General features: G+C 43.8%; 1 protein-coding gene across 4 annotated transcripts in view; it reads left to right on the top strand.

Moving 5' to 3' along the window:
* COL6A5 (collagen type VI alpha 5 chain) overlaps window positions 1-25,342 on the top strand; it is a 156,252-nt gene that overhangs the window by 41,399 nt on the left and 89,511 nt on the right. For all 4 annotated transcript variants that reach the window (XM_043474754.1, XM_043474753.1, XM_043474752.1 and 1 more), the window contains exons 5-17: window positions 959-1,519; window positions 6,164-6,718; window positions 9,052-9,627; window positions 12,193-12,768; window positions 14,481-14,821; window positions 14,934-15,015; window positions 16,776-16,918; window positions 17,771-17,863; window positions 20,555-20,608; window positions 22,837-22,908; window positions 23,221-23,247; window positions 23,339-23,383; window positions 23,473-23,526. In XM_043474754.1, the coding sequence (XP_043330689.1) occupies window positions 959-1,519; window positions 6,164-6,718; window positions 9,052-9,627; window positions 12,193-12,768; window positions 14,481-14,821; window positions 14,934-15,015; window positions 16,776-16,918; window positions 17,771-17,863; window positions 20,555-20,608; window positions 22,837-22,908; window positions 23,221-23,247; window positions 23,339-23,383; window positions 23,473-23,526 (3,179 nt within the window). The remainder of the gene's footprint in view (window positions 1-958; window positions 1,520-6,163; window positions 6,719-9,051; window positions 9,628-12,192; window positions 12,769-14,480; window positions 14,822-14,933; window positions 15,016-16,775; window positions 16,919-17,770; window positions 17,864-20,554; window positions 20,609-22,836; window positions 22,909-23,220; window positions 23,248-23,338; window positions 23,384-23,472; window positions 23,527-25,342) is intronic.

Below are 25,342 nucleotides of genomic sequence, written 5' to 3'. Positions count from 1 at the left end.
CTAACTACAGTGATAAATCATTTAAGTAGAAGAGTAATACGGTCCGGTTCTAGTTTTAAATATATTATTCTAGTGGCTCCAGGTAGAAGAGGTTATTGGGAAAGTTAGAAAGTCGTCTGAACCTATTTCTCAAAGGAATGATAAGGCATAAACTATAAATGCAGACAGGTGTCAATACCAGAAAATCAATCTTAAAAAGCCTGGAGGTTTGGGAATCTGGTCCGTAGTCTTTAATTCACTGCATGACCTCGGTGACCAGGCCTCACTCAGTTTCAATTTCCTCACAAGGTGGTGGTAAGTTTCACAGGAGAAAACGGATCTGAATGTGCTCAGTGAAATGTCCAGGCCTCAGCTGAAGTGTCCTCATTCTTCAGAAGCTGTTACCGAATCCAAACTCACTCTGCTCTTGATACACAGTAGGCCAGTAAATCTGAGATATGAGGTGTTAAGGTAAGGAATAACAACTTTATTTGGGAAGCCAGCAGACTGAGAAGATGGCAGACTAATGTCTCAAAATAATCATCTTATGGGGCCTGGATGCCATGTTCTTTTATAGAGCACAAAATGGGAGGGGGTGAGGAAGTGAAAAGATCATACATTTTGCAAGCATCTCCTGGAAAGGCCAGCCTCAGGGATGGGGGTGTTACTTTCTTCTTTTTGCAATCATTCACAGGTGGACAGAATCAGAATGTTTCCCTGAACAAAGGCTTACCATTCAGGCAGGGTGGCAGAGTTCCCAAGGCAAGCCGTTATGTATAGACAGTATTCTTTCAGTGAACAAAAGCAGCAGGAAGCAAAGGCTAAAGTAAAAGAAACAGATCCAACATGTAGTCAGATTTTGCTCTTCCCTGTAACAGCTTCAGAGCCTCAGGCTCCTCTCCAAATCCTCCTGCAAAGTTCTCTCCAGGTTCTCTACAATTAACAGAAGATGTACTTTCTGTTTTCAATTTTTCTGCAGGCTGTGTGGACACAAAGGAGGCTGATCTCTATTTCCTCATCGATGGCTCAGGAAGCATTCAGGGAAAACACTTTGAGCAAATCAAGGAATTCATGTTGGCGGTGATAGGGATGTTTAGCATTGGTCCAGACAAAGTTCGAGTCGGAGCTGTGCAGTATTCCCGTGAGAAGACAGTGGAATTTGATATCAATGACTACCTTAATGATGTGAAATTAAGAAAGGCTGTTTCTAACATCAAGCAACTTGGCGGCGGAACTCTTACTGGGGCAGCTCTGGATTTCATGCTGCCACTGGTGAAGAAGGGAAGGAAGCAGCGAACAAATGAGGTACCCTGTCATCTCGTTGTGTTGACCGATGGGCTATCCGAAGATGCTGTCCTGGAACCTGCTGAGAGACTAAGGGCTGAAAATATCACCATCCATGCGATTGGTATTGGGGAGGCTAACAGAACACAACTGACACAAATTGCTAGGGAAGAGGAAAGGGTTAACTTTGGGCAGAACTTTGATGCTTTAAAAAGCATCAAAAATGAAGTCGTTCGCAGGATCTGCACTGAGAAAGGTAAGCAAAACAAAAAGGCTTTATTATCTGTACTTTCTTAGTTGTTTCAGGGGCACTAATAAGCCAAGTAGACGAGTGATGTGACCATTTGTCTGGCTCACATTTTGCTGAAGGGGTTCGGCTCCTGACTTTAAGCCAATTGCCAAGGTGGGAGAATCCCTCTGTAGACAGATGCCCCGAGGCCATCTTGAAAGCTGTAGGTGAGAAGGTTGCTAAGGATGCTGTTGCCTTAACCAAGCCCACTGCCATGGAGGTGAAAGTGTTAGTCACTCAGGTGTCCAACTCTTTGCGACCCCATGGACCGTAGCCTGCCAGGTTCCTCTGTCCGTGGAATTCTCCAAGCAAGAATACTGGAGTGGGTTGCCATTCCCTCCTTCAGGGGACCTTCCTGACCCAGGGATTGAACCCAAGTATTCTGCTTTGCATGCAGATTCTTTTACCCTCTGAGTTACCAGGAAAGCCCTATATTTGTGTGTGTGTGTGTGTGTGTGTGAGAGAGAGAGAGACACACTAATGGAGGCAGATGAGAACAGTGGAAAGAAAACGGGCTCTGGTTTTCAGTGGGTTAGGATTCAACTCATTTCATTACTTGAAACTTGTACTTGCTCATCTATAAAATTAGGACAGTACCTACATCAGAATATCCTTACAGTAAATACAAACTGTTATTTCTTTATTATGAAAGCATACCTGGTACATATGTAACCCCTGTTTATTTTTATTCATAATGCAAACAACATACTTGCATTTTTGTTCTGACTAAAAATTAAGTAACAGAAGTTAGGAAGAACAATGTGAAAATTCCTGCTGTGGACCTTGAATGGGTTACTTACTGTCTACCTGGCTTGGTCCTGTATGTGCAGGCTTATTATGAAGCTTAAAGGAAATAATGCATGTGGAGCATTTAGAAGAGGGCTTAGCCCATGGTAAGTGCTACATAAAGTGTGATTATTATAAAAGTTGGTCAAGGTGTTCATCGGTATGGAAAAGAAAAGAATTCTTGTTTTACTCTACTTACAAAAGTGAAACTGTGTTGGAATTTTCTCTGAGTCATTAAAATCCAAAGAAAAATAAGCCAGCAAATAAGTAACACTGACAGTAAAATCCTAAATCATAACTTTATTGATCTTTTTCTTCCCGTTATGGACAGGAGTAAAGTTGGGTCTTCAGGATGTCTTAGAAACAGTATGAATACAAGTTCCTTTATGTTTCCTGCAGTTGATGCCAAGGAAAGTAAAAAGATTTCAGGAGAAATAAAATAGACTGTATTTGAGGTCTTTTCAAAGGCAGGCACCAGTCTGAGGAGGGACAGGATATTTATTATTGGTAAAGTAGCTGCAGTCCATGCGCCCAAACCATACCATACCTGAGGGAGGAAACACTGTGGACAAGGAAAGGAGCCACAGATGGTGAACGGAGAGCCAGAAAAACCAAGACGCCAAAGCTGGACGGCCTAGGAAAAAACTGATTCCTCTCGGAGAGGACGTGGATAGAGCAAGGCCCAGGGTATCCATTCACAGGCAGGGTGAGAGGCTCTAGCAAAAAGGCCCCATTCCACACAACAGAGAGTATTGTTTCTCTCTTGTGTAGTTGTCCAGGGTGAGCAGTCCAGGTCTAGCAAAGAGGCAGGTCCATTTGCAACACATAGTTACTATCTGTAGGTCAAAGATGGAGCTCCACACCCCGTCGTCTTTGGTGTGTTCCGTTTGTGGAAACGGAGATAGGACCAGGGGCATCTCATCAGGCTCAATTGTTTTATTGTTCAGACCTAGAAGGGGTTAAATCACTCCTCCTTATAGCTACTAACAAATCCACAGTCATAGGGCCACATCTAGCTTCAAGGAAACCTGGGAAATGTAGTCTTTACCTGGGCGGCCATCTTCCTGATTGAAATTCTTTTATTGACATAGAGGAATGGGAGATGAGGAGGTTCAGTTCAGTTCAGTAGCCCAGCTGTGTCCGATTCTTTGCGACCCCAGGGACTGCAGCATGCCACGCCTCCCTGTCCATCACCAACTCCTGGAGTTTACCCAAACTCATGTCCATTGCGTCGGTGATGCCATCCAACCATCTCATCCTCTGTTGTCCCCTTCTCCTCCCGCCTTCAATCTTTCCCAGTATCAGGGTCTTTTTCAATGAGTCAGTTCTTCACATCAGGTGGCCAAAGTATTGGAGCTTCAGCTTCAGCATCAGTCCTTCCAATGAATATTCAGGACTGATTTCCTTCAGGATGGATGGGTTGGATCTCCTTGCAGTCCAAGGGACTCTCAAGAGTCTTTTCCAACATCACAGTTCAAAGGCATCAATTTTTCGGCCAACAAAGGTCCGTCTAGTCAAAGCTATGGTTTTTTGATGAGGAGGTGGATCCCGTGAATAGTGACTGCATGTAGAAATCTCCCCCTTTGACATGTTATTGTGGAAGAGAGCATTTCACACTTCCCAGCACTGGGGATTTATCAAGACCCTCAAACATCTTTGGCAATTTCCCTATTCACAACTTTCAAAATGGCCCCAAGGCAGCATCGATCTCAAATGGTTTTAATCCCCCTAGTGGGCTTTATGTTGTTGTTTTTGTTGTTGTTGTTTAGTCACTATGTCACATCCAACTCTTTTGCAACCCCATGGACTGTAGCCTGCCAGGCTCTTTTTGTCCATGGGATTTTCCAAGCAAGAATACTGGAGTAGGTTGCCATTTCTTTCTCCATAGGATCTTCCTGACTCAGGGATTGAACCTACATCTTCTTCATTGTCAGGTGGGTTCATTAACTCTGAGTCACCAAGGAAGTTCCAGTGGAACTCATATAAATTATTAAAAAATAGTAAACATTTGGGAATTTGCTGTATGTCTCAGGGAACTCAAACACGGGCTCTGTATCAACCTAGAGGAGTGGGATGGGGAGAGAGAGGGGAGGGCATTTCAAGAGGGTAGGGATATATATATACCAATGGCTGATTCATGTGGAGGTTTGAAACAACAAAATTCTGTACAGCAATTATCCTTCAATTAAAAGTAAATAAATTTTTAAAAAAAGAAAAGAAAGGTAAAAAAATAGTAGGCATTTTTTAATTCTTCTATGGTTGATGATAACTGGTCATATACAAATAGTATGGGATAGATTCTGTAAGGACTGAGGAAGGGACTGGTAAGAGAATGGCAGTGATAACAAAAGAAAGGGTTAAGACTAAGGAGATACATGCTAAAGACAATATATTTACAATTTATGCTATATATATTTTATATATATGTGTGTGTATATATATATATATGTACTATGGTGCATATGTGTGTATACATATGTAAATATATATACACACACACATGGCTTCCCAGGTGGCTCAATGGTAAAAATCTGTCTTCAATGCAAGAGATGCCAGAGATGTGGATTCGATCCTGGGGTCAGGAAGATCCCCTGGAGGAGGGCATGGCAAGCCATTCCAGGATTCTTGCCTGGAGAATCCCATGGACTGAGAAGCCTGTCAGGCTATAGTCCATATGGTCTCAAAGAGTCAGACAAGACTGAAGCAACTGAGCATGCACACATGCCTACACACACACTCACACACTCACACACACACACACTCACACACACACACACACACTCACACACACACACACTCACACACACACACACACTTACACACACTCACACATACACACAGACACACTCACACTCACACACACTTTCACATACACACAGACACACACACATGAATTAATAGCACTTTTTTATGGCTTATAGAAATTGATCTTCTATGTGTGTATATATGCACAGATATGTATGAGGTGGAAGTGAAAGTGTTAGTCACTCAGTCGTGACTGACTTTTTGTGACCCCATGGACTGTAGCCCACCAGGCTCCTCTGTCCATGGAATTTTCCAGGCAAGAATACTTGAGTAGATAGCTGTTCCCTTCTCCAGGGGATCTTCCAGACTCAGAAATCAAATCTGGGTCTCCTGCACTACAGGCAGATTCTTTATCATCTGAGCCACCACATACATGCATATATACGCCCACTTCCAGTCCATGGGGTATCAACAGATTTTATGTATAAATAAAGTAATAGTCCCTGTTGAATGGATATGTGTTTACTGAAGTATTTATTATCTCTAGTAAAAACTTTTCACCCCAATTTCTAATATTGATATTTTTAATTGCTTTAATTTATCCAAGAAAGAATGCTATATAAAGGTTACTTAGAATTTTGTGCTTCAAGAATACACATAAAATCCTGAAATATTAGTCATATTAGTGCCAAAAATTGATTACTTTTCTCTGACTTTCTTTGTTGATCACCACTGCATCCTTAACACTTGGCCTGATGCTCGCCATTTCATACACTTCAAGAATTATGAATTATGAATAAGTGCATAATGCATGCATGCATAAGTGAGTGAATGAATATATACTTTAGGAGTTGCATTTCTTCTTTGAAAATTTTTAGATAATCTTCAATGAATTTCTGATTTAGGGTTCTAGTCAGCAGAATACTACAAAAGAAACAAAATTTTCAAATGCAGTGGCAGTTGCTTGAGTTAATTTTTGATATTTACTGATTAAAGTATTTATTTCCGCTTTACTGTCTCTTACATATTCTGATAACCATGCCAACCTGGTATATTTTTGGTCTTTTTTATCACATGCAGGATGTGAAAACATGAAGGCCGACATCATGTTTCTGGTGGACAGTTCTGGCAGTATAGGACGTGAAAATTTTGAGAAAATGAAAACTTTCATGAAAAACCTGTTAGATAAGATTCAGATTGGTGGAGACAAAAGCCGAGTTGGTGTAGTTCAATTCAGTGGTGTTAGTAAGGAAGAATTCCAACTTGATAAATACTTTACACAGAAAGAAATTTCTGATGCGATAGACAGCATGGACCCCATCAGTGAGAACACTTTGACTGGAAGCGCGATAACCTTTGTGGATCCATACTTCACTGAGGCCAAGGGGGGCCGCGCAATGGTGAAAAAGTTTCTCATCCTTATCACTGATGGAGAAGCCCAAGATGATGTGAGAGACCCCGCAAAAGCTCTTCGGGACAAAGGTGTGGTCATCTTCTCTGTGGGGGTATACGGGGCCAACAGGACTCAGCTGGAGGAGATCAGTGGGGATGGCAGCCTGATCTTCCACGTGGAGAACTTCGATGATCTAAAGGCAATAGAGAGTAAACTCATCTTCCGCGTGTGTGCTCTTCATGGTAAGTGACCCTCTTATCCTTCAGGACGCAAGGATGTGAGCTGTTGACTTTATAGTGGGGTGAATTAAAAGCTATGACCTCAGGGCTGAATCAGTTCAGTCGCTCAGCTGTGGCTGACTCTCTGCGACCCCATGGATTGCAGCATGCCAGGCCTCCCTGTCCATCACCAACTCCTGGAGTTTACTCAGACTCATGGGCTGTATACTTGTGTGAAATACCCAAGGATATTCCAGAATAACAGTTTTGTCTGCTAATTTGGCAACATATAGTCTGATTTTGATAGCTTCAAATAGATATACCAAGAGAATACTGGAGTGGGTTACCATGTCCTTCTCTAGGGGATCTTCCCAGCCCAGGAATCGAACTTGTGGCTCCTGCCACTTTTCCTGCATTGCAGGCAGGTTCTTTACCGCTGAGCCACCAGGAAGCCACATATACCAAGGAAGTCTCAGAATTTTACATTAAATTTCCAGCTTTTTAATACCTGCATACCTAGATTTTCCAGTCAATTTTTAATCCCAAATGATTCTCCCAGTTTTTCTTGGCTATGTATAACCATTGCTAAGTATGTATACGTAAGAATGTGTAATTAGAAATAGTCATCTTCCTCTTAGTTAAATTAAGTTCCGTATCCAAAGCACAACTCTGCACCTTCTTTGTATTTTAAAGATACAGTGTATTTTTATCCATTTATTACTTACATTCTTACCCTCTCTCAGCTAAGTAGTTTACATTTGCCTGTTCATATACCTATCCTTTTGGAAAATTTTAATTTGTTACTTTTCTTAAAGTGATTGCTTGGAGTCATCACTTTTGTCTGACACTGTAGTGCTTTTCAAATTGTATTAAGCAACCTTAGGTTTGAGCCCATCAATTTTAATGACTTGTGTCAGAACTTGCTATAAATTCACATGTAAGGCTAACACCACCAGTACTTTTAAATCTATCACGTGCTGTTATCTGTGTTTTGGATACAACTAAGAGAACAAACCAAAGCATTAGTCAGTTTGTTGTATGTTGTTCCTATGGCAATAGAAACCTCCTTTGGACTTGGTTCTTCAGAACTTTGTGTGTGAAAATTTCAGAAGGTTAACAAGTAAGATGTCTCAGTGTAAACTGAGCTTTAGGCAATGGCCCTAAGATTTCTCTTGGAAAGTCTTAACTGGAATTTTTCTTCTTCCTCCACGAATGGCAGTAATTCCCAAACTCTTGGGATTGTGGAGACGTTCTAAGAAGGGCTCACAGTAAGGCCACAGCCCCATTTTTGAAATCCAAAGGGCTCTTCCTGGCCTTTCTTCATTGAGAAATGTCATGTTTGTAGAGTCCCTGTCTGTAACATGAGGTAGAATTTTAGCTGACTTGTACATTCAGTTTATAAATTTATTTATCAAGTAAATTTAGAAATGTGTATCAAGTCTGCTCATAAATATATGTCGAGTTATGACTTGTTGCCAAATCATGCTGAGTCCTTCTTCCTACGTGGCTTGGGTTCATCTGCAGCGGATGATCCCTGAAAACTTGGAGACCTCACTGCCAGAAATAAGGCTTGGAGCTAAGGTTGGCAGGTGGAGGGTGAACCATTGGGAAGCATGTGCTTAAGCTACTCAGGGAAGGAAAAGAGTGGAAAGAAGCCATACTTTGGAGACCCACCCAGAGTGGGTGCTTGGCTTCTAAGGAGGAGGAGGGCTTGGGGCCAGGGTGTGGGGACAAGCACCTTAGCTCTTCCCCTGTGTGGGGTCTTCTGGGCTCCAGCTTGGGAAGGTCAGAGGAAGGGCCACAAAAAAATGTGAAGAGGCATGGTGCACAGAGGAAAACTTATCTCCCGGAAGCTGAGCCTGAAGGGGCCAGACAGAAACTCCAAGGTTGTACATTGAGCCTCCCAGCCCTTCAAAAATGCAGGCCAGTCTGGCAAGAATCGGTCATGGCTCACCACTGTACTACACTGAATCACCTCCTGACATTCCCTTCCTGGTGAAAGCCTGCTTAGCAAACGTTGCTGCAAACGACCTGAAGAGGTTTAGCAGAACAAGAGTAGGGAGGTGTGAGAAGCGCTGATCTGATCAGGGAGTTATATAGATAAGTTAAAGTGAAGTCGCTTAGTCGTGTCCGACTCTTTGCGACCCCGTGGACTGTAGCCCACCAGTCTCCTCTGTCCATGGGATTCTCCAGGCAAGAATACTGGAGTGGGTTGACATTTCCTTCTCCATGGTATCTTCCCAACCCAGGGATCGAACCCAGGTCTCCCTCATTGCAGGCAGACGCTTTAACCTCTGAGCCACCGGGGAAGCAGCACACTGCAAACGTCTGTCATGCCTGCTCTCTTCTGCTTTCAGATTGTAAACGGATTCAGCAGTTAGATGTCGTGTTCGTGCTGGACCACTCAGGCAGCATCAGCGTCCAGGACCAAGAAAACATGATCAACCTCACCATCCATTTGGTGAAGAAATCAGACGTGGGCCTGGACCGCGTTCGGTTTGGAGCGCTCAGATACTCAGATGACCCCGAGGTTCTTTTCTACCTCAACAAGTACTCAAGTAGATCAGCCATCATCGAGCATCTGAGGAGGCGCAGGGATACGGCCGGGAGCACCTACACCGCCAAGGCTCTGGAGCGTGCGAACGACCTGTTCACAGAGCAACACGGCAGCCGTCTCAAGCAAAATGTGAAGCAGATGCTGATCGTTATCACGGATGGGGTATCCCACGACAGAGAGAACCTCAGTGATGCAGCCTCAAAATTAAGAACCAAAGGCGTCATCATCCACGCAGTGGGTGTAGGTGCGGCTGACCAAGTGGAACTGGAGATGATGGCGGGGGATAAAAATCACACTATCCATGTCAGTGCTTTCGACAAACTGAAAGATATTTACCTGCCTCTGCAGGACAGTATGTGTAACAACGCGCAAGAGGGTAAGTTGTGCTTTTAAAGTTGATGTAGCAATACAAGTTTACGCAAAAAGTAAGCGATGACACTTGGCTTCCCATCATCCAGATGGCATGGGCTGAACGTTCTTCTACTCAGGCTACCAGTTTTCTCGTCTCTGAGAGAAATGCATTCTTGAATCAGAAAAATCTAAAGGTCCTTTGCTGCTGTACTGAAGACATACGGGAAGTTTGCAGAAGCGTTCTTTGCTGCCGGGCGTCTCGGTTTCCCTTTCCTCTGCTCTTCCTAGGGCCCTATTCAGCTTTCCTCATCTCGTGGTTGCCTGTGCTGTGCATTTGCTTGATGGCCCCAGTGCAACTACTCTGTATCAGGTTCAGGCCAAATTCAGGTGGAAAGTTTCATGCTTTAAACAGACTTTTGGCTTCAAAATTCCAGGACCCTCTAAATGGGATTGTCAGCACCCTGTAGGGCCACTGGAAGTCCAACCAGGGCAGTGAGCTTTTCTGAATCAAGGCCAGAAGTGGGATATCAGTGGGATATCCCAGGAATGGGATAACAGAGACCAGTTTTAGGAACCAGGAGGGAAGGGGTCAGAGCTGAACCAGGAGATACCCCTGGGGTAGGGTGAGCTGGAGGTATCACGTCTGAGGGAGGAAGGGGTGAGATTTGCCACCTGACTTAAAAGCAGTGGAGATCAACCTGATCTCTAGGAGGGTCACTGTGCCTCCTTGGAAACCTGGAATCCTTCCCAGATACTGTCCTGGTCCTCCCCACATGGTAAACACATCAACCAACCAGCTAACTTCCTTTCTTCTTTCTTTTTCCCTCCCTTTTTTTGACTTCTCTTTTTCCTTTCCACCTCCCTTCCTTCCTCTCTACCAGCTTGAAACCTACTTTTGTGTTCAACACAAATCCTGTTTTGTCCACTGACATTAATCCACTCACTTCTCTGTGAAATCGTCCAACCCCAAACAAAACCTCCCCCCAAATCTTGTGTCAGACCAGCATTTGCTGGGCTGAGTAAAACATCTGATCATCTCCACAACTCTACTTTACTTAAGTAAGCAATAAATTCAGATTCTTGGTTTTGGATACAGAATGTGGGTATCCTCTTTAAACATGACTGTCCCCAAGGCATCTTTTTGATAGAAACTGGGCTATGTCACCGACCTGCTCACAGGTTACCGTTTCTAAACTCCTGAGTTCCAAGTAGGTCCTGCTGACATCTCCAACCTCATTAATTGCCCCCTGCTTCACAACCTGTCCAGTCATCCTGAAGTCCCTTCATCTTCACATGCAGCATCTTACCCAGCACAAACACACAGGCCTACGGCTTCCCCTGGCTGCATCTAGCTTGCTTGTCACCTTTCAGATTTTGTTCGCCAGTTTTCTGACCCAGCACATGTCAGTGGCCATGCTGTGTCCTAGGTCTCCGGCACCTTCTATTTCCCCTGATGGTAGCATCTAACACATATTTGCTGTTTCCTTGTAACAAGACTGAGCTCATTGGGCAGGGCTGGGACTCTTATTTATCACTGGGTCCCCACCAAATCTAGAGCTATTAGTAAGACTGGAGTCTTTTCCTTAGGGACTGCTTTCTTCTCATCTCCCACACCTGCTTTTGGAGGTAGGTGTTGAGATGGGGTTTTGAGATAGATGTTGAGATAGTAGAGTCTAACTTTTGGATGCAAGATGTTTACTAGCACAGTGTTTAGGGCACAGCTCTGAAGGAAAGAGTGGGAAGCAGAAGAGACAAAAGAAATCCATGTCACGAGCCCCGTCATCCCAGCTGGGGATGATGCACTTTAATACAGCCCCATCCCAGCCTTTGCATTTGATGGAAACTGAGCATAAAAGATCATTCCTCGTTTTGGGTCATGTTACATGGGACTTCAGAAAGATGACCCCATAACCAATGTTGACTAGCACTTGTCCATGAAATTTCAATATTTGGACTATGATATTATTAAATCAATTTGTAGTAGGAAAGAATGCTGGATTTAAGGATAAAAAGGACCCAGATGCCAGCTCCACTGCATAGTGATTGCCTATTCTGAGACATCTTAACCGCTGAATTCCTTTTCTCTACCTAAGATCAGAACAATTCCTCATCAGGTGGTTGTGAATATTAACCATTATTGTATGCTAAACACATCTTTAAAATGATAATTTTAAACACAAATGTAAAGTGGTGGCATTAATAATAACAGAATTACTAATGGCACTTGAGTACAGTGGCCCTCAACTTGGGTGGATGTTCCAGTATGGGAGTGTTGAATGGACTGCAGGCCTTTGCAATGACCTTTCAATGAATATAGTCAATCTAGTCAAACTTCCTTCCTTTCTCAGAGAAGCTTTCAGTGTCCTTTCAAATGTATCATGTAAATTATTAAAATTTGAAACAAAGCCTATTAACTTTTCCTCACCACTACTTTTTCTTCCCTTTGAGGGCCAATTGTGATTTCTCATCTGTTATCTTATCTCAATTTGCCATGACTGTGAGGACTTAGAAGCAATTAAATATCTGAGTGAAGGGAACATTTAGAATGATTCTTGAGGACAATAAGTGATTTACTTTTTTTCAATTGCAGTCTGTAACGTTCAAGAAGCGGATGTGATTTTCTTTTGTGATGGCTCTGACATGGTATCTGATTCAGACTTTGTTACCATGACAACTTTCTTGTCAGACTTGATTGATAATTTTGACATTCAGTCTCAGAGGATGAAAATTGGGATGGCCCAATTTGGGAGCCGCTACCAAGAAATTATCGAGTTACAAAACTCTCTGACCAAAACTGAATGGAAGTCTCGGATTCAATCTATCAGCAAGAGCAAGGGGCTTCCGCGAATAGACCTGGCCCTGAGAAAAGTGAGCCTTATGTTTGAGCCGTCCGCTGGTGGCAGAAGGAATGCTGGTGTCCCTCAGATGTTGGTAGTCATCACATCTGGGGGTCCCCGCTATGATGTGTCAAAGGCAGTGCAGGCCCTGAGAGAAGCTGGCATTTGTATTCTGGCTCTGGGCATAGGAGATGTTTACAAGGAGCAGCTCCTGCCGATCACGGGCAGTTCTGAAAAGATCATCACTTTTCAAGACTTCGATAAATTAAAGAATGTGGATGTGAAAAAAAGAATGATCCGTGAAATCTGCCAGACTTGCGGGAAAACCAGTAAGTGCTCCTTGGCTCCTTCTTTGTTTTTGTTTGATTGCAGCTTCCTGGTTGTCCATTTCCCGGGGTGTCTTTGGGCAAATCTAACAGGATGTGGTTTGGAATAACATGCAATGAGAATAGGTGTCTCCTCTGTTTCCAAAAGTTTGGGATTGGTCAGCCTTCCTCAGAGGCAGGGGAAAGTGTTCAGAGGCCAGAGGATGCCCTGGGCTGTGTGCCCAGGTCAGCCCTCTCCTCCACTACAATAGGGGTTATATTCTTCTTAACACTCGGAACTCAGCCTTCTGTTTCTATCCTCTCTGCTTCCGGAAGTCCCAGAGCAATGCCCTGCATCCCACAGTGAGTAAGCAAAATAAACATTTGCTGGCTGGACTTTTTCCTATTTTAACTTTGTTGAACCATCTTGTAAGGGACTCAGTATGTGTGCATGTGTGTGCACGTGTGTGTCTGTGTGTCTGTCTGTGTCAACTGTATCAGCACATGTCTGGTACATTTTCCTCTTTGAATGATGGCATTCGTATAATCCTAACATAGTAAAGATTTGAATTGTCCTTGGGGATTATTTAATTCCCACAGGTCACTGGGGCTGATGGCTGCAAAGGCCAGGGGTGTCATGGAGGTGAGTCACGTGGGCTGGGACTGAAAGAAATAAAAGCAGAGCTGCGGTCCATCTGATGGGGATGTCATTCTTCAGCTCCAGCTGAGAGCTGTGTGCAGGATTCCGGTTCTGTACACTTGGGACTGGGAGTTGGGAGGACAGAGCATCATTGAAGGATAAGATTTTGTGGAATTTGTGCAACAGGCAGAAATTCCCCAAGGGCTTCTGTTTTTAGACTTACTATGATGGAAGCTGGTTTTTTCACAAACCACATTGGTTTTTCCAAGCTGTCTGGTGGGGTGCTCACTGGGGGCAGACGACAGTGGTGGAGGAGCCCAGGACTGGAATCAGAAAGTCAGGGTTCCTGCTCCGGTTCAGCAGCAGTGGCTTCCCTGCCTCACCATCTCCTCGTGTCTAAGACGAGCAACTGGACAGGGTCACGGGTGACCAAGTAGCAGCTTGCGGCTGAATTGAGTTTGTCCTATTTGGCGTTGTGATCTTGTAAAATTAGTTGATAGCATTTACAGACTGGAGGTTTTGCATTAAAATGTAGATTTCAGGCTTCTCTTTGAAAAAAATCAGACAGTGTGACCGGACTGGGCCCCCTTTCCCACATGGCGACTCTCAGTTGGAAGTCAATGGTGAACAGATGGGTCATTGCTCTGCGTTCACTTTCTCACCCACTGCCCACTTGACTTGATAACATGACCCTCCTGACCTTTGTAGTTGACTGAATTGATGGCCTCTGGGTTAAATAAATTCTAAGAACAATTCAAATATTTTATAATTATATTCATCATAATATGTCCTCATTAAATGAAGAAAAAATGCATGCACGCACACACACACACACACACACACACGGCCAGTCTGAGAATAAGACTAAATCGGGATTAGACTTCAACTAGCCCCTGAAACGTGTAACATTTGAAAGGGGATAGAAGAAACATCTGTATTGCAAGCTGACCCAGCAGCCAGTATTCTCCTTCTTAGACATTTTTGGGTCCTAGAGACCCTCCAGCCCTAGACCGCGATGCTCTCCCTTTTCAGAACCCTCTGCCCTTCCTTACTTCTGGCTGGTCATTAATTTGGCCCCGTTTTCCTTGGTCTCCAGACTGCTTTCTGGACATAGTGGTTGGCTTCGACATTTCCACTCACCTGCGGGGCCAGCCATTGTTCCACGGCCACCCCCGGCTGGAATCATACCTCCCAGGCATCTTAGAGGACATCACGTCCATCAGGGGTGTCAGCTGCGGGGCAGGTGCAGAGGTGCAGGTGAGCATGGCCTTTAAGGTGAACAGTGACCAGAATGTCCCTGCCAAGTTCCAAATCTACCAGCAAACCATATTTGACCGCCTCCTGCAAGTCACCGTCAATGGGCCGACTCACCTGAACGCACAGTTCCTGCAGTCCATGTGGGACACGTTTGAGAATGTGTCTACATCCCAAGGACAGGTAACCAAGTCACTCTCTAGCTCCCATCTCCATGTCCTATCATTAGTTTCTGCCTCCCAGTTACATGCTTTGTTCTCAAGTCATCCCATTCTACGCTTTCCTCTTTCTCCAGGTGTTGCTCATCTTTTCAGATGGTCTTGGGGGTGAAAGCAAACTGATGCTTGAAGATCAATCGGACAGGCTCAGGGAAGCAGGTAAACTTGAAATTGAAAATGTCAATGAGGAAGCAGGGGATGTGCTGCACAAGTCTCTACCTCCTCCGGTGCTCTGGAACCTGGGGTTTGCCCTGCTCCTTGAAGCAAATGCTGCTGGTGCCTTGCCCAACCCCTCCTGACCACCCACGCATCCCCCAGATGCTGCAAATGCCACAGCCAAGTGCTTATTCCTGTGACCTTCTATAGCCCTGTGCCCATGACTAACCTCACCAGTGACCTGATTCTTGGAGGGGAGGTTGGGGTTATAACATATTCCACCTGGTGCATGGAGGCAAGAGTAATTAATGCAGAGGGCTATGGAAGCCCAGCACCCTTGCCCGAAGTGTACAGCCTGCGTTCCAGGGTCCCTCGGGAATCAGACCAAGGTGAGGACTTCATGGAGACACGTCATTGTCCACAACCTCCACTTCTCTTCGTGGCTTCTCTCTCTACCTCGATAAGCCACGTACACAGAGGTTCCTCTCCCAGATTCAGCTTCTAGGGAACCTAAAACACCTCCTATTGTTTCTGATTTTCCATAGGAAAGATTGCATCATGGATTTTGAAAAGCACTCCTCACTATACCTCCCCTGTCCATGTCATAGTTTCAGATGGACTGGGAGCAGAAACGGAGTGTTGCAGACAGAAACAGCAAGTGTCTTAGGTTCCCTAGAAGCTGAATCTGGGCGAGGCATCGGTGTGTATGTGGCTTACCGAGGTAGAGAGAGAAGCCGCAAAGAGAAGTGGAGGTTATGGACAATGACGTATCTCCATGAAGTCCTCACCTTGGTCTGATTCCTGAGGGACTCTGGAGCGCAGGCTGAACACTTTGGGCAAAGGTGCTGGGCTTCCATAGCCCTCTGCATTAATTACCCTTGCCTCCATCCGTGGACTTCTCCAGGCCAGAATGCTGGAGTGGGTAGCCTTTCTCTTCCCCAGGGGATCTTCCCAACCCAGGGATCGAACATGTCTCCCACATTGCAGGCGGATTCTTTACCAGCTGAGCCATGAGGGAAGCCCAAGTGAAGTAGGTCAGAGAGAGAAAGACAAATGTTTGCAAAATAGATATAGACTCACAGACATAGAAAACAAATGTATATCAAAGGGGATAGTGGTGGGGGAGATAAATTAGGAGTTTGAGATTAACATATGCACACAAGTACGTATAAGACAGATGAACAGCAGGGACCTACTATATAGCTCAGATGCTGAAATATATTCAGCATCTTAGAATAACCTGTGTATGTGTGTATGTATATATATATATATATGCATATATATATATATATAAATAACTGAATAACTTTGCTGTACCCCTGAAACTAATACAACACTGTAAATTTTTTACACAAGACTTCCATTTTTAAAGTGGTGAGAAAAGATATGTTACTAACTACCATGTTAAAAAACATTCAGAAGAATTCTAAAGATAAGCAATACCCTTTCTTAAAAATTGCTTTCAAATGCCCAAGAACTCCATTAGGACTGGTGGTGAGGTATTAAACACAGTTTTCTGCTAGTGTTTTTGTGTAAGACTTCTTAGATTTCATGCTGAAGTCAGGAACCAGTGCCTCATGTATGTACAAAAGATGCAGGCAATGCTACTGTTGGGTTCTTCAATGTCAAGAGCACTTCTTTCTCTTATTTTCCCCCTCTTTCTGATTCTTTCAATCATGTTCACTGAAAGGAAATAAGATGGGCTTTCCTTTTTTGGGGGGTGTGATTCCTTGGGTTTTATCACCATTTTTTTTGCTGCCTAGGACTTGATGCTTTGTTGGTAGTGTCCTTAAATGCAACCACTCATGACGAGTTTTCCAGCTTTGAATTTGGAAAAGGATTTGACTACAGGACTCACCTGACCATTGGAATGAAAGAACTGGGCAGTACGCTATCATATTATCTGGTGAGTTGCTGAACAAAAACCCCACGTTATTTGAAATGCCCTGGGAGGTCTTCCCTGTGGTCCAGTGGTTAAGAACCTGCCTGCCAGTGCAGGAGACATGGGTTCCAGGAATATTTCACATGCCTCAGGGCAACTAAGCCCATGCACCACAACTTCTGAAGGCTGAGTGCCCAGAGCCTGCGCTCCACAGCAAGAAACGCCACCACAATGAGAAGCTCGTACACTGTGATGACGTCCCTGCTTGCTGCAACTAGGGAAGCCCTCAACAATGAAGACCCAGTGCAGTCAAAAATAAATAGAGAAATCTTTCTAAAAAATGCCCTGGAAACAAAATTGGAATCTTAATGAGTATTCTCAAAGATTCCCATGTTTGCCCTAAATTCAGTACATGGTCTTTAGCATATGAAAAAGTATGAAAGCCCAAAGCATCGTTTTTTTGTTTCGCCATGACCTTTCATCCTTTATCCTCTCACCAAATGAAAGCTGAGGGAAATAAAAAGTCAACCAATCCCTAATCAAATTAAAAAAACCCAGCAGTTTATACTGCAGAAATCCCAGGAAGCAAGAGCCTGTCAACTAGGAACCAACCAGTGGTCATCTGTGTGGTGAGCGCCCCTTCTATAAATAGAGGTCATTTCCTTGGAGAAGGTATGTTACCAGTGCAATTGCTAATCTGATGCTTTCTCCTCAAGGCTAAAACAAACAAACAAAAACACCACCTGTTATTCTCCGCTGTCTGTCTTCAATGAGACAGGACGGGCTGTAGGTGGGGAATTATCATTTACAGCAATTCAGTTCTTATGTGATGAATTTCCATGCCACGCTTTCTCACTCAGTTTTTCTTCTTTCCAGGGGAACATTGCAGAGAGGACTTGTTGCTGTAAGTTTTGCAAATGTCTAGGGATTCCAGGACCTCAAGGGATCCGAGGGCCACGAGCTTCCCAGGTACCATTCAGTTCTGACACCGTTGTACCTAATGGGCTTTGGTTTGGTGTAGATGGAACTGAGATTGAGTAGTTGGGTTTGCAGCCTTCACTTGAGGCTGAGGTAATTACTTTGGGCCATTCGTGTGACTTCTCTGGGTTAGGAGCCAGATCAGAAAGGCTCATATTTTAAAAAAATAACTATTTTATTGAAGTATAGTTGATTTGCAATGTTGTGTTAATTTCTACTATACAGCAAAGTAATCCAGTTATACATATATGTATAGAGATATACATTCAGTTATACATACATATATATATATATATACATACACATTCTTTTTCTATAAACCTATAACAAACCATTATGGTTTATTTTAGGATATTCAGTATAGTTCCCTGTGCTCTGCCGAAGGAGCTTGTTTATCCATTTTATATATAGTAGTGTGTATCTGCTAATCCAAACTCCTGGTTGGTCCCTCCCCTCCATCCCCTTTGGTAGCCCTACGTTTGTTTCCTATGTCTGTGAGTCTATTTCTGTAATGTGTTCATTTGTATAATTTCCTAAATTCCACATATACACGGTATCATATGACGTCTGTCTGTCTGTCTGAATTACTTCACTTCATACGATGACCTCTAGGTCCACTGCGTTGCTGCAAATGGCATTATTTCATTCTTTTTATGGCTGAGTAATATTCCATTGTGTAAATATACCATGTCTTCTTTACCCACTTCTCTGTCGATGGATGTTTGGGTTGTTTCCATATCTTGGCTATTGTAAACAGTGCTGCTATTAACACTGGAGTGTTTGTATCTTTTCAAATTAGAGATTTTTTCAGATATTTGCCCAAGAGTGAGATCACAGAATTGTATGACAACTCTATTTTTAGTTCTTTGAGGAACCTCCATACTGTTTTCCATAGTGGCTGCACAAATCTTCATTCTTACCAACAGTGTAGGAGGGTTTAGAAGCCTCACTTTTGATTCTACTATTAAGAATGACTCCTTTTTTTCCTTATGTAGACTTTGGGGTATTGCTCCTTGGCTTTGCAATTTAGACTTTAGACAGTTTGCAAGGTGGCAAGAGGTGTTAGAAATGGTGGGGAAAGTTTTGCTTCAACAATGGGACATGATTGAACTGCATAAAGAGTGTAGACTTGCAGAGTAATAGCCCTTAAAAAACGAATTACACAGCAATAGCATAAATAAATATATCATATATATATATATATATATATATCATGGTATTTTAATTCAGTGAAATGCTCTAAGGGAATGAAAATGAGTGAACTACAACTACACATGACAACAGGTATAAATTTTATAAACACAATAATGGCCAAAAAAAGGGCAGAACACAGAAAAGTGCATATGGTATGATAGATTTATAAAAAGTTTGAAAACAGGCAAAACTAACCTATAGTTATTCTGTCTAGGGATGAATAATCAAGTAGTGAAGTATTTTTCAAAGACTTGGCAATGTCATCATAAAAGCAAGCGTGTGTTTCCAGGGAAGGGGTGGGGAATGGTTTGTGATTGGGGTAGCTGCTAGGTGTGGGTATCAGCCATGTCCTATATCTTGGCCTGGGCAGTGGTTATACCAATGTTCACTTCATAACAATTAAGCTGTACCTTTATATTTTATTCACTTTTATGCACTTTTTCAAATGCCTTTTAGATCTCACAATGGAAAGGAGACTCCTTTTTATTTTAAGGGCTCAAAAATGATTCTTGCTCAAGAGTCTTACACTGTCCATCCTTGTGAGAGGATAATTGATCTCAGCCTTTTTACTGACTTCTTTTTAAGTTTTTAATTAATAAATTTATTAATATATTTTTATGGAAATACAGTTGTTTTACAATGCTGTGTTCATTTCAGATATACAGCATGGTGATTCATACATGTGTGCGTGTGTGTGTGTGTATTCTTTTTCAAACTCTTCCACTATAAGTTATTACAAAATATTGAGTAGAGTTCTCAGTGTTACACAGTAGGACCTTATTATTTACCTATTTTATTCATAGAAGTGTGTATACATTGATCCCAAACTCTTAATTTATCCCTCCCCTGGACTTTTTGCTAAGTTATTATGTTTTGTTTAGCGCGGTTTCCTCTCTTATTATGCTGCTGGAGACTAGAATTCTATTCCAAGAGCACAACCTCCCAGGATACTGAGCAAGCAGTGGGGATCTGTGTTAGAGGGTGAGGAAAGCAAACCTCAAGTGAAATCCTTGCCAAAAATAAACCAGGAGACGATGAAACAAGAGAGGGAGAGAAGATAGCAGATTACAGCCGATAGAGCTGATGGGGAAAGGGCTCCTTTTTCGAGCCCTCAAAAAAAAAAAAAGAGGAAGAAAGTAAAGTGATGTCTTTGGAAATGTTCTCCGTTTGCCTGCTGAAGGGGTCGTGGTGGACACTGCTATCCTCCATGCAACCCCCCCCAGGCACAGATCTGGCCCTGAAGGACGTGGCGGGGGGGCTCCAAACCCAGCCTTCTGGAGGCATCGGGAGGGCCACCTCTGCAGAGAGCTTCAGAGCCGAGAGCCAGGACCAAAGCCAGCCCCAGTGCTTGTCCAGCTCTCCCCAAACTCACAGCCGCGCCTGCAAAAGCACAGCTAGGCTGGAGGGAGGGACTTGCCTGAAATGCCTAAAGTAGCAGGTCTGAGTTGATGACGGATGACTAAGATGGATTTTTCTCTTTTCCCGCAGGGTTTTCCAGGTTTGAAAGGCAGCAGAGGACACAGAGGAGAAGATGGAGAACCTGTAAGTTTCTGTGACTCACTGCCCACCACACTCATTCCTTTTCCATAGAAAGTTTTATTTTCCAGAAGGAATAGTGGGGTTTTGTTTATATGCTTTTTGTAGTTTGAGGGGTGAGATGGGTTGCTTTTTTCCCCTTCTCTTTGTCTGCATCACGGGGCACTTGCTGAATCTACTTTTGGGGGAAAGAAGGGAGCAGACTCACCTATGTTTTGCCTGCCACGTTTTGGGGGTGGGTGGCAAGGATCTGGGCACCCTCCCTCTGCCCCCACGTAGGGTGAAGCCTGAGAGGGCGTCTCTCTGGACCGGCAGCCCAGTGCTTCCAGGGTGGAAAGAGACATGGGCAAAGCACCCTGACATGTGGTGTCATGGTCCTACGCCACACAAGGCTTCTGAGTTTTCAGCCTTTTACGCCCAAACCATAACTCTCTCTTGGTTCATCAGTCAAATTATAAAAATGGATTTGAAGGAACAGAAACCACTTGGGTAGCTCCACTGGGATGGGGAAAGTTCAGGAGGTATCCAACCTGCATCTCCACCTGCTTAGAGCCCTTGTCTGCATAGCAAGTTGAGATTAAAAGTACAGCCTCCAGCGTCAGACGGCCCAAGGCTGACCTAGTGAAACCTTAATAAGATATGTAAGTTCTTGGCCTTTGGATTCCTCCTCTGTCAACTTAAAAATTCCTCTAAAACTATAGTTTACCCACTGTACCTGTGGAGGGGTTATGGAGCCAACTGAGCCAGCCAGTGAGGGGAAGAGAGTCACCCACTGCCTGACTGTGAGCCCACAGCTGGCTGAGTCCAAACCATGGGGACATTTTGGTTCCTCTTATTGCCTGCAATGTGCGAGACCTGGGTTCTATCCCTGGGTTGGGAAGATCCCCTGGAGAAGGGAAAGGTTACCCACTCCAGTGTTCTGGCCTGAAGAATTCCATGGACAGGGGAGCCTGGCGGGCTATAGTCCATGGGGTTGCAAAGAGTCAGATACGAGTGAGCAACTAACACTTTGCACTTGATGAATGTTTTAAACACATCTGCATTGCTTTGACAAATACAGTGTTTATAGTGTTTATAACTGAGCAATTTTCATTCACTTTCAGTTTCAGCAACCTGTGGCCATGGGTGAGGCCTTCTGCCTTTATTGCAAACAAACCTCAGTAAAAATAAAGAAAGCGAAGCAGTGAAAGGGAAATTGCCTCTGCCCTCACCTGCCAGGAAGGAGAGAACTAAGTTCATTGCTAGTATTTTTTTTTTTTATTGCTAGTATTTATTCACACAGCGATCCACGAGCACCTTTTGTGCACCCCGATCTGAGCCAAGCCCCAAGGACTCAATGGGGAAAGACAGTTGAGGATTCCAGCTCTCAGGAAACACAGTACTGTTCTTCTCTTGAGACTCATTTTATTCTAGCCATTGTGTGGTGCATGCGTGCTACATTGCTTCTATCGTGCCTGACTCTTTGCGACCCCATGGACTGTGGCCCACCAGGATCCTCTCTCCATGGAATTCTCCAGGCAAAAATACTAGAGTAGGTGGCCATGCCCTCCTCCAGGGCATCGTCCCTACCCAGGGATCGAACCCAGATCTCCTGCACTGCAGGTGGATTTTTTACCATCTGAGCCACCAGGGAAGCCCATTCCAGCCCTTACCTGTTTTTAAATATTTCCTGGGAGAAGCTGGACTAGTGAGAGATGCACAGGCCATTGATCTTGGGTACCCTTCCCTGGGTGGATCCTCTAATTTGGGGGATCTTTAACTGGGGAGTCCTTCCCATGAGCACTGGCTTGAGGCAGTGTCTCTTCTGATCAGCTGCTTCTGCTCAGCTCCTGTCCCCTGGAACCAACTTACTTCTCTGCCATGAGCCATGGTGATTTTTCCAGGCTGGTTAGGGGCCTGGGCAAGATGTCAGGGTCAACATGTGTCAGGGGAGCATTTGAAATGTGGCTGGAAAGTGATGTGACTTCAGACCTTTGGCTGTGCTTTCCGTTGAGGGCAGGGAAGCAGCTGAGCTCACGTCATACCTTAGTGTGATCTTGGATCTGTACAGGAGCACTGATGGGAAAATGTTTGAATCCAGGGGACAAACAGAATTAATGAACCAGTGTGCAGGCGAGTTTGCTCTAACTGGAGTTCGGGGTGCGCAGTTCTGGCTTCACTCTGGAAAACTAAATGGCTGGCAGCTTTCTGGCCAAAGAATCACCATGGATATCTGTTTGGGTACCTTTCCCCAGGGATCTCGAGGAGAAGTTGGACCCCAAGGAAGCAGAGGGAGTGCAGGATGTCCAGGGCAGCGGGGTCAAAAGGTAAATGTTTTTAAATTCCCTACGGCATCTTCTGTCTCTCCTCCATTCCCTCCCTCTTCCATCCCTCCTCCCGCTTTCCCTGTCTCTAATTATATGCTAGTTTCTTCCTCAGCAGACTAAGTCTCTTTAGTCATTTCAATAAATTATGAGCATTAATTAAATTCCACCCATAACCTCTTTGTGGCTGTATAGCCAAAAGTAACTAAAGGAAAACACAGTCACTCTCCATGGAAGCAGCCCCTTCCTGCCCCAACAGACTGAATCCACCTTCAGACTTTGACATGTCAGTGAGAGATATTTAATCTTTTACAGGGAGACAGAGGATTTCCTGGATATAAGGTACGTGTGGTTACTCCTCAGTCAAATTTGACTTCTTAATGGGATTAGTTTGCACATTAGGTGGCAAAGATCTGCCTTGTCTGTCTTTCAGGGAGAACACGGAGATGATGGGGTTGATGGACTGGATGGGGAAGAGGTAAGCCATTTTTCTTCAAGTGACACAAAATCATCATCAGATCGATGTATGTCTTTAATGGGAATTTCGTTTGCTTTGTCTTCTTTTAGGGCTTTCATGGACTTCCTGGGAAAAAGGGAGAAAAAGGTGATCCAGGGTCCCAGGTAACACTTCTCTGTACATTAAAGAAGGAGAATTTGGCATTAGAGATAATCTTAACTGTAGTGTGTCAGAGGTTATGAGGAAGAAAGTGGACAGCTGACTGGCATACAGTGAAGCCTATTACCACTGAATAGATGGTGCATCCCCATTTGGGGCAAGTGGGTAACTATGCAGTTTTCGAGAATTTCCAGGCTAGAAAGATCCAAGGCTTGCAAGAATCTATGAGCATGCTTTTTGGAAGTCTGCAAGTGAATCCATTTGCCCATTGGCAACTTGTTTTCTTTATTGCATAAAAAAAAAAGCAAGAGAAAAGGACAGAATTATTTTGGTGGACTTGATATAGCAGATCACAATGATATGTATATTGTGGAGAAGGAAATGGCAACCCACTCCAGTATTCTTGCCTGGAGAATCCCATGGACAGAGAAGCCTGGCAGGCTACAGTCCATCGGGTCGCAAGAGTCAGATATGACTTAGCAACTAGATCATCATCATCATATATATATATATGTATATATATATATGTATTTTATATTCAGTTCACTTCAACACTCATTAATGTGTGCCTCCTTGGTTCCAAGCAGCTCTCCTTTTATGTTCTGACTCACTTATTTATCAAATACTTTTGAATACCTGGAGTGTGTCAGGCACTGAGTTATGCACGAAAGACTCAGAGATGAACCAGACTGTCCTTGTCCTCAGGAACCCTCTGGTGTGGTTGGGAAGATGGAGATAGCAGTAGCTAGTAGAATGCAGGGATGTGGTTGGGATCATGTTATAGGCAACTGTGTGGGCCCAGAGAAGAGTGGGGAGGGAGAGCAGAAAATCTTTCTGGAGGAAATGATCACTGAACTGAAGATGAATAGGAATTAGCAAGACGTGGAGAGAGGGCATTCCAGACAGAGGGAGCAGTTTTTTTTTTTTTTTTTTTTTAATTTTAATTTTAATTGGAGGCTAATTACTTTACAATATTATGGTGGTTTTTGCCATACATTGACATGAATCAGCCATGGTGCACATGTGTCCCCCATCCTGAACCCCCCTCCCACCTCCCTCCCCATCCCATCCCTCTGGGTTGTCCCAGGGCACCGGCTTTGAGAGCCCTGTTTCATGCATTGAACTTGGACTGGCGATCTATTTCATGTACGGTAATATACATGTTTCAATGCTATTCCCTCAAATTGTCCCACCCTCGCCTTCTCCCACAGAGTCCAAAAGTCTGTTCTTTATATCTATGTCTCTTTTGCTGTTTCACATATAGGGTCATTGTTACTATCTTTCTAAATTCCATATATATGTGTTAATATACTGTATTGGTGCTTTTCTTTCTGACTTCACTCTGTATAATAGGCTCCAGCTGCATCCACCCATTAGAACTGATTTAAATGTGTTCCTTTTAATGGCTGAGTAATATTCCATTATATATATGTACCACAAATTTTGTATCCATTCGTTTAAGCAAAGACATGGAGGCTTTGGGGGCCCTGCAAGTTGTTCTGCCTGGTGTGAGCATTAAGGCTCAGGTGGAGGGAGTTGGGGTTCAAAGGGGGATGGGAAGAGCTGGGGAAGGCACTGGTGAGCCAAGGAGAAGCAGTATGGGTTACAACCATTAAGGAATATGGAGCCTTAAAAAGATTTTAAGCAAGGAGGTCACAATCCAATTTGCATTTTAGAAATATTCCATGACAGTAGTGTGGAGGATGTGTTGGGGATGACATAGATGCAAGGCAAAGATGAGAGGTGGATCTGTAGTAACCAGGGTGAGATGTGCTGAAGCCTTCATATGAAGCAACAGACAAAAGACACATTAAGGATGTA

The sequence above is a fragment of the Cervus canadensis genome, chromosome 7 (genome assembly GCF_019320065.1).
Source record: "Cervus canadensis isolate Bull #8, Minnesota chromosome 7, ASM1932006v1, whole genome shotgun sequence".
Taxonomy (NCBI): domain Eukaryota; kingdom Metazoa; phylum Chordata; class Mammalia; order Artiodactyla; family Cervidae; genus Cervus; species Cervus canadensis.
Note: the sequence above shows the minus strand (reverse complement) of the source record. Positions and strands in the feature narration are given on the sequence as shown.